At 38.9% G+C, this 8,950-nt stretch overlaps 2 protein-coding genes across 2 annotated transcripts in view; both read left to right on the top strand.

Annotated features, from left to right (window-relative positions):
* The window catches only part of LOC107661938 (syntaxin-3-like), a 38,075-nt gene extending 36,935 nt beyond the window's left edge, over positions 1 to 1,140 (top strand). The window contains exon 11 of the transcript XR_001631155.1: positions 1,063 to 1,140. The gene's annotated coding sequence lies outside the window, so the exon portion shown is untranslated. The remainder of the gene's footprint in view (positions 1 to 1,062) is intronic.
* Positions 1,141 to 2,070: 930 nt separating this feature from the next.
* Positions 2,071 to 8,950, top strand: part of LOC107661934 (lysine-specific demethylase 2A-like) — a 9,999-nt gene continuing 3,119 nt past the window's right edge. The window contains exons 1-16 of the mRNA XM_016451730.1: positions 2,071 to 2,260; positions 3,137 to 3,175; positions 3,854 to 3,992; positions 4,229 to 4,307; positions 4,394 to 4,440; positions 4,545 to 4,723; positions 5,088 to 5,194; positions 5,306 to 5,399; positions 6,410 to 6,563; positions 6,649 to 6,764; positions 6,846 to 6,972; positions 7,056 to 7,318; positions 7,424 to 7,501; positions 7,585 to 7,851; positions 8,603 to 8,740; positions 8,812 to 8,892. Coding sequence (XP_016307216.1) covers positions 3,140 to 3,175; positions 3,854 to 3,992; positions 4,229 to 4,307; positions 4,394 to 4,440; positions 4,545 to 4,723; positions 5,088 to 5,194; positions 5,306 to 5,399; positions 6,410 to 6,563; positions 6,649 to 6,764; positions 6,846 to 6,972; positions 7,056 to 7,318; positions 7,424 to 7,501; positions 7,585 to 7,851; positions 8,603 to 8,740; positions 8,812 to 8,892 — 1,905 coding nt within the window. The 5' untranslated portion in view covers positions 2,071 to 2,260; positions 3,137 to 3,139. The remainder of the gene's footprint in view (positions 2,261 to 3,136; positions 3,176 to 3,853; positions 3,993 to 4,228; positions 4,308 to 4,393; positions 4,441 to 4,544; positions 4,724 to 5,087; positions 5,195 to 5,305; positions 5,400 to 6,409; positions 6,564 to 6,648; positions 6,765 to 6,845; positions 6,973 to 7,055; positions 7,319 to 7,423; positions 7,502 to 7,584; positions 7,852 to 8,602; positions 8,741 to 8,811; positions 8,893 to 8,950) is intronic.

The raw sequence follows: 8,950 nt of genomic DNA on the forward strand, positions 1-8,950 counted from the left end.
CAAACCATACATAAATGGAAAGCTTATTTATTCAGCTTTCAGGTGATGTATAAATCCCAATTTCACAAAATTGACCCTTATGACTGGTTTGTTTTGTGGTCCAGGGTCACAAATGTCCATCAAACTATGAACAAAACGGTTCTTTTAAGCACCACCAAATGGTTCTTCTGTGCATCACCGTAAAAAAAAGCCCTATTTTGAACCTTAATTTTTATTATTAAAGGCTGCATTTATTTGATCAAAAATACAGTGATTTATTATTATAATTAAAAATAAGTATTTTCCTTTTTAATATATTGTAAAATGTAATTTATTCCTGTGATCAAAGCTGAATTTTCAGCATTATTACTCCAGTCTTCAGCATCACGTGATCCTTCAGAAATTATTCTAATGTGCTTTCCAACATTGTAGTGGCATTGATAATAGTTGCGTTTATAATTTTGTTCAGTGTAGCTAGTGTTAGAGGCTTTATTTATTTATTTTGCTTTTGTTAATTGTATAATAAATAAAAAGAAAGAAAACAAAAAGATAAAAAAAGATGAGAAAAGCTAGTGGTTTTTAAAAGAAGAAAAACTAGCAGTTAGTAAATGAATAGTGCAAGTCTAAAAGGGACAATTTTTTTTTAAAGAACAGAGAGTGCTAGAGTCAGAGGGTCAAATAAAGATGGAAGAGATGTGTTTTTAGCTGATTCTTGAAGATGCCTATCAGTCTAATATGCTGATTTGCTGCTCAAGAAACATTTCCGATTATGAATTTATTCATTATGAATGTTGAAATGTTGAAAATAGTTGTGCTGCATCATATTTTTTTGTTGTTGAAACCATCATACTTTTTTCTTTGATGTATAGAAAGTTCAAAAGAACAGAATTTATATAAAATAAATCGTTTTTCACTTTTGATCAGTTTAATGTGTCTGCTGAATAGCAGCATTAATTAATATATATATATATATATATATATATATATGTGTATAAACATCTTAACACCATCTGAGTGTTAAGCCAACACCATTTCATGTGTGTGCTCATCTGATCTCACTATCACTATTTTACTGTCTTTCAGGCTGAAGTGACCTCAAGACCACAGCTTAGCCTACTCCGCTTATCTCCTGCCCTTGCTGCTTCTCGATGTTTCAGAGATGCATGTGCTGTGTAGTGTTTAATGCAGACAAACCCCTCACACACACGGAGCACATGAGGGACCGGAGCCCAGCACCTCAGACACATCTGTGTGGAGGAGGAGAGAGAGAGAGAGAGAGAGAGAGAGAGAGAGAGAGAGAGAGAGAGAGAGAGAGAGAGAGATTGAGAGAGATTTTTTCTATTTCTTTGTGTTTCTGGCTCGTTCATATGTCTCATATCATTTTGACAGAAGTCATATGTCTATCATTTTGTCTTATATTCCAATATATTGTTTGGTTGTGTGTTTTGGTGTTGCGGTTTGTTTTTATCTGTAGTAAACTACACGTTTTTTGAATACTTCAATAAGGGATGGCTGTATTTCATGTGTTCTGTAACTATCTATTAAAATTAGATTTAAGAAACGTGTTTTTGTTTCAATGTGCTTAATTCATATACTAGTCAAGGTTTAATCTTTGAAAGGTTTTTAAATACATTATATTTGATGTGGCAGCGACCAATCAGAGGACAGACAGCCTTGGGTGTTTTTGAATGATGGCAGGTGGCTTTTGACTCGGCTGTTTTACAAGACAATAATTATCATAATGCCTTCGTTTTAATCCTCTTCTTACGAAATGCGGTTGGTGATCAAAAATCAACCAATGAGTTTTCAGAGATTATATACATCCGATGATTTCAACAAAAATATTCTTGCCAGCAATAGGCTGCCATAATGACCCGATTCTCACTCCGCAGCCAATAAACTGCCCGTTATAAGCAACAATACCAACATTTATTGGCTCGCGAAATATAATGAACGAGCAAGGGGCGTTAACAATCAGAAGCTCCCGTATGATTGGCATCCGTTTGATCCAATCATCTTTCGTTTAGTTTGCATTCCCGCTGTCTCATTGGCTGTTTATTTCAGGGGCGTGTCATGGGAGTAGATAGTAGTGGAGTGTGTGTGTGTATCATGACAATCTGAAAATGGCGGATGAAAGCGGATTGATTTAACTTTATCGTACAAAAATAATAATATCAAGTAAAGAAAGACACTATTACACAGGATGAATTTGCAGTCCAACGGGAATTTTTAAGGCTATTTCCACAGAGCGACTCGACACTATCGGCTAGTAGAAGGCTAGGTATTGTTTAAAGGTCTTTTTTTTGTTTTGTTTCTAGCAGGCTAACGGGCTAGCGGTAATGCTAGTGGATTAGCTGGTTAGCCTCCACTGTCAGGGGCTTGACTTTGCTGTTTTAAACCCACCATATGCTTTTCAGTAATAGAGCAGTTACAACTGAGCCTTGTGATGAAAATAAGCCCATTTTTAGGTTGAATTATATTAACATTACTGGTTCTCGGTCAAAAGTAGTGGAGCGTTGGCTCAAGCTAACAGCTTCAGAACTAGAGTAGCTTCAACTGCAATAAATGTCAGTTATCGGTCACAGCTCTTCACTGTTTATTTACTTCACTAGTTGCAGATAAAAAAATATTCGATAGCTTGGCTTTTAAAATGTGTTGTTTCGTTTTGATTTATTACCGGAGGAATGGGAAATTTGGAGCATTTAAACGGACTCTGTTGTCTGATCGTACTGCTAGTTTATATAATGATTGTGTCTCAAAGCCTAGTGAGCCTCCTACCAAGACAGCATTTAACTCCCTCCTAATGCCCAGAATGCTGTTAGATAGGCAGCTCAATGGGTTTTGTGACACATGAACCGGTTGCACCCGATTTCAGTCGGTTGCAGTTGATATCTTTTATTTATTTTTAAGAAATGTGTCTTGATAACTAACTGTTACATTTTCTGTGGAGCATTGTTTAACGTATGCTAGGTAGGTACTCAGTTGGTACTTTAAAGTTAAGTCGTTTTTCATAAAGGTTGGTGATTTGTTTAGTATTATTCCTGTCGTTCAAGTTGGTTTCACTAATGCAGTTATGCTCGCTGCACCTGAAGTCATTTATTACAGCGTCTGCAAGAAACGTGCGTAATTTATTTTATCCTTTCATTTTTTTTTTCAGAGCATGGAAGAGAAGAGTTCCCGTTATAGCAAACGCCTGGTAAGTTTCTCATGTACTCAACAGCTAATATGTGCACAAATTGCTGTCTGGGGACGTTTGTATGTAGTTTTAACCGAGCTGTAACGGCGTTATACCGTCGACAGCTGGCGCTCTTGGCCTGACGTTACACCCGAGGGGTTTGTTGATATTACAGTGAACACACGCCTGAGGGAAGAGACTGTCAAAACCTCATTCTCATGTGTTTACACTGCCTTATCGTCACATAGACTGTGCCACAGCAGCAGTAAAATAATAAATGGGCTTCTTTAATATTTACTTTAAATGGGGATCCACCCTTTCTGATGTTCACTTGGGACAGAAAGCTCTGGTGGAGCATTTGAAACTAAAGATAAGGAACGTTTGGATGAACATACGTCCTCTATTTCCTGGACATGTCCTGGCTGGGATTTCTAAGTTGCCTGAAATGTCCGGAAAAAGAGGATGTATGGTCACCCTTGGATTTTTGTGGGAAAATGCTGGTGAGTTTGAATTTGAGCTGGAATTGGTTTTGTGAAAATACGACTCGAGTTAACCATTGGTCTGTAAATGTTTAAGTCAAAGTGTGTTGTAGTAAAAGATTATATTGTATTAATGCGAATTAAGCAGAAATGGCTTTTGCATTTCTATGTTAATCTGAGTATTGTTTCTTCATCGTCTTATTTGGTATTCTGTTTTCAGCGGACTGGCACGCGACGGCGTTACCAAGATGATGGCATTTCAGACGATGAAATCGAAGGGAAGAGGTCCTTTGACCTTGAAGAGAAGCTCCAAAGTGACCGATACAACTCGGATCTGGTCAAAATTATGGATGGGAAAGGTGTGTGCTAAACTTTGCATGTTGTTTAGTTCCTGCACTGACTTATGGCGAGCTCCATGTGCTGAGTTTCAGTTCCTCTTATCCTAGCTAAACCATATTGAGAGTTTTCTTTGCCACTGCCACCTATGATATGGTTATGGAGCATCGTGTTCTGTTAAGCTGCTTTGAAATGTTTTGCATTGTAAAAACTTGCATATTTGGAGATCCATGTTAACCGTGTATGGTGTTCTTTGCAGACTTCACCTTGGAATACATCCAACGGGAGGGACTCCGGGACCCCATTATCTTCAAGAAAGCAGATGGTCTTGGCATAAAGTATGGCTTATTTCATCATGCCAGTGTTTGGAGTCAGTCAACTCATTTGACACTTATCAGCTCTTTATATTATCTGTCTTTTGTAGGATGCCTGACCCAGACTTTAGTGTCAGTGATGTGAAATTGTTTGTGGGTAAGAACAGAAGTTTTTGTTCCTCTATCACTCTCTCATGCCTTCAACATCTTTATTATCAGTGACGCCTGCTAACGTTTCCTCCCCTACCTTAACTCTGATAGGCAGTCGCAGGATGGTTGATGTGATGGATGTGAACACTCAAAAAGGCATTGAGATGTCAATGGGGCAGTGGAGGAGATACTACGAGACGCCGCCTTCTGAACGTGAAAAACTCTACAATGTGATCAGCCTGGAGTTCAGTCACACAAAACTAGAACATCTAGTCAAGAGACCTACCTCGGTATGTGCACACGCAATTATTGTCAACTGATATTTATTTTTTTTGAGAAATACTGATGGCACTATTGGATATTGAAAAAGAAGAATGTCTTATCAAATAATAGTAAAACTAATACAATAATGAAAATAATAAAATTAAATGATTAAAAATAATAATAAATGATTCAAATATCAAAGTAGCCCTGGAGGGTTATCAAAATAAGATGCAATAAAAGCAGATGAAGCATTGGCATTATTGAAGCAAATTTTATGATTGTTGTTGTTAGTTGTCTTGTCAGGATATACATTTTCAGTTGAGCTTAACAAAAACATTCATACCTTTTTGTGTGCAAAACAGTTTATGTCTTAGCTTGTGTTTTCATTAGGTTGATATGATTGACTGGGTGGACAACATGTGGCCACGGCATCTTAAAGAAAGACAGCGAGACTCCACCAATGCCATTATAGAAATGCAGTACCCTAAAGTACAGAAGTAAGTTGTTTTGTTTATTCATACAATTTAATTGAAGTTTTTTTGTTTGAACACTAGGGCAACATTAACTTGGTTTATGAAGGTTGATCATACCAGCCATGTGTTTTTCAGGTATTGTCTGATGAGTGTCGAGGGATGCTTCACAGATTTCCACATAGACTTTGGCGGCACATCAGTCTGGTATCACATCCTCAGGGGAACGAAGGTGAGTGCTGTCTTAAAGGTACAACACTGTGTAGTGTGCTGACAAAGAGGCTGAGTTCAGAATGAAATACTCGCTTACTCGTTGCATGTTTAATTTAGTGCTAGTTCATGGAGTTCTAATTGTCATGGGAAATATTTAGCAAAATTAATCCAATTTAGTCTAAAATGTCTTAACATTGTCTAGTCTAATTAAATAAGTCATGAAAGCTATCATGGCTGTAATCAGAGATTATCTTACTATAGGGAGATGAGAGGGTCTGTATTACTTACTATTGGAGAAAGCGTAACGGCTAACTTGGATCACGTGTCCCTTAATGACCAATCACATTACAGCCTTGACGTCATTGAACTTCAGTCAGAGTTGTGCGACACTGTCGCCGTTTACGGATACCATAGAAATTAATGAGAAGTGCCGTAAGCTGAATCTCAGCTGTCGCAAAAAAAATCAGTGACTTTTCTCATAAAACTGCATTTTTTTGTGGTAAACTCTAAAAATTGTTCAGTCCAAAAGTATTGTTTAGTGTAAAACATGTTGAAGATTAGCAGATAGGCTGTCGATTCATTAAATGATAAGCCGTTTCCTCTAAAAAGCCGTTTATTCAGCCCTGTGAAGCCTCTCCTCCATTGACATCCATTCTAAAAAAAACGGCCTCTGGTCTCCTTTCCCACGTACTGCCAGCCCGGAAGCGTTAGCTTTAGCCGTCACGCTTTTTCGGCTAATGGTTGCAGGCTTGCCTTCTATCTTATCGACCTCAAACTTTTGACCAGTAGCATAGTTAGAGTTTTGTGCTTTCTTGGTACTTCAAACCATTAGATGTGCGAGAATCTTCTTTCTCAGCTCTAATTGCTGTCGGGCTGTTTGATCATGTTGGATCATCCTCTCCTTCTCAAATCCTCTTGTTCTCCATAATTGCGCCATTTATGAACTTTTCGAACCTATGTGTCAGTCAGCTCGTCTGGTGTTTCATAATTGCCTGTCCTTATTGACCTTGTTGTTCTGAATGATCTCAGGTGTTCTGGCTGATCCCGCCCACACCTCAGAACCTGGAGCTCTATGAGAACTGGGTGTTGTCAGGGAAACAGGGTGACATCTTTCTCGGCGATAAAGCCACGATGTGCCAACGGATTGAACTGAAGCAAGGCTACACATTCATGATCCCCTCAGGTACACATGCTTATCATGCATTAAACGCTTCAGCTAGGAATCTCCCAGGTTTTCTAGGACCAAACCACTGTGTCTGTGTGTGTAGGGTGGATCCATGCAGTTTACACTCCAATGGATACTCTGGTGTTTGGGGGAAACTTTCTGCACAGCTTTAACATTCCCATGCAGCTCAACATTTACAACATTGAGGACCGCACACGGGTGAGCACTCAAACAAGCTCTCGATTATTCCGTTGATGCCCATTTGTGAACTTTTTCTGACTGTCTCTGTGGTTTATGCAGGTCCCTGCTAAGTTCCGCTACCCTTTCTACTTTGAGATGTGCTGGTATGTGTTGGAGCGTTACTTGTACTGTCTGACCAACACATCTCACCTCACACCTGAGTTCCAGAAGCACTCACTGGGCATTGGTCAGTGCACAAACCATAAATGTGTACGATAACATATCAATACAACCGTAATTACATTGGCACATCTGTTTTGTGCTTCACAGGGCTAAAGAAGGAGGATGTGATTAAACAAGGAGGCTTTAATGGTCAAGAAGAAAATGTAGTGGAAGAGGAGGAGCAGATGGTGAAGGAGGAGCCGGAGGAAGAGGCAGCATCTCCTGCTCGTCCAGGGGTGAAAGTTCACCTGACACCCTTAGAGCTGGAAGGACTTTGGGAATTACTGCTCAAGTTGGAGGAATTGCCAGCACACAAGAAATGTGTTCCAGCAGGCATCAGAAACGCCCCAGCACTACTCAGTGACATACGGGTGCAAACATAACACCATGTGGCCACATAAATATAGTTGTTTTTTTTTTGTTTTGTTTTTTTTGGTAACAAGCTCATTTCTCTATTTTTCTTTCTGTCCCAACAGAAGCTGCTAGAGGAACATGCCAATGATAACCCCAAACTGTCTTACACTGGAAAACCAATCGTCAAATGGCCCAAAAGGGTAGGTTATACACTATGACCACCGTCCGTACAGCATGTACAGATGTAGTGAGTTGAAGTAAAAATGTGTCTGCTTCTGTCTAGCCCTCGTGGTATGAGCCGCCGCCGCTGCCTCTGTCTCTGCTGTACCGCCCGCGTTCTCCCGGCTCAGCCCCCGTGTTGCCGCCAGTTCCTCGACCCGTGAAGCCGTCTTCCTCCATCTCGGCTCTGAGACGCAGACGTGTGCGCTGCAAACGCTGCGAGGCCTGTCTGCGCACCGAGTGTGGCGACTGCAACTACTGTAGGGACATGAGGAAGTTTGGAGGACCAGGCAGACTCAAGAAGAGCTGTGTTCTACGTCAGTGTCTTGCAGTGAGTATCTGTGTTCAGTGTTAATGTCTAAATGTTTTAATGTCAGATGTTTTTTAGTGTTAGAAAATTTGGTCAACGTTTTGTCCATTACATATATGCTACCTTTCAAAAGTGTGGGGTCCGTAAGATTTTTTTTTTATTATTTAAAGAAATGTATACATTTATTTAGCAGGAACACAATGATTATTGAAAAGTGTCAGTAATGGCATTTATAGTCAAAGATTACTATTTCAAATAAATGCTGTTCTTTCCTAAAAAAAAATGTTGTTTCCACAAATATTAAGCCGCACAATTGTTTTTAGCTTTGATAATAAAAAATCAGCAGCAAATCAGCATATTAGAATGATTTCTGAAGGATCATGTGGCACTGATGACTGAAGACTTACAACTAGAAATAATATTCAAATATAGCATATTAAAATGGAAAACTGTTATTTTAAATGGTAATATTTCATAACATTACTATTTTTACTGTATGTGTTTTTTAATAAAAAAAATGCAGCCTGAATTGAGCATAAGAGACCTTATTTCAAAAACAAATGTATCAACCCCAACATTTTGAATGGTAGTGTATATAAAAAATTGACTTATTCATTAATTAATGAATGAATACAGTTTGACAATGTTGTCAAATGTTGCCTGAAGCAAAGCATTGTCAAGAAAAACTAAAAACAAAACCATAAATTGTGTAAAAATGAACTCTGTACTATGTTAGAGAGTGTTGTATCTCACACTTGTGTTGTGTTTCTAGCCGGCGCTACCTCTTACTGCAGTATGTGCCACATGTAAGGAGGGCTATCAGGAGTCTATAGACTCTGAGTCCGTCCAAACGCTCATGGAATGCTCCGAATGCGCTCAGATCACTCATCCAGAATGTATAAAGGTACATGTACGTGTCTGTCCCACATCTTGTTTGTATGGAATTAGCTGTTATATGTTAATACCACGTGTATATTGCAGGTGCCCGGTGAGGGTATTATTAATAAGGACCTTCCCAGTTGTTGGGAATGTCCAAAATGTGTCCAGGGCAAGAAAATAGAGGTATGCTTTCTGGAAACTTTTGCCATTTGTCTTTTTTTTTTTTTTTTTTTTTTTTTTT

This window comes from Sinocyclocheilus anshuiensis, unplaced genomic scaffold (genome assembly GCF_001515605.1).
Source record: "Sinocyclocheilus anshuiensis isolate Anshui unplaced genomic scaffold, SAMN03320099.WGS_v1.1 scaffold759, whole genome shotgun sequence".
NCBI classification, from domain to species: Eukaryota; Metazoa; Chordata; class Actinopteri; order Cypriniformes; family Cyprinidae; genus Sinocyclocheilus; species Sinocyclocheilus anshuiensis.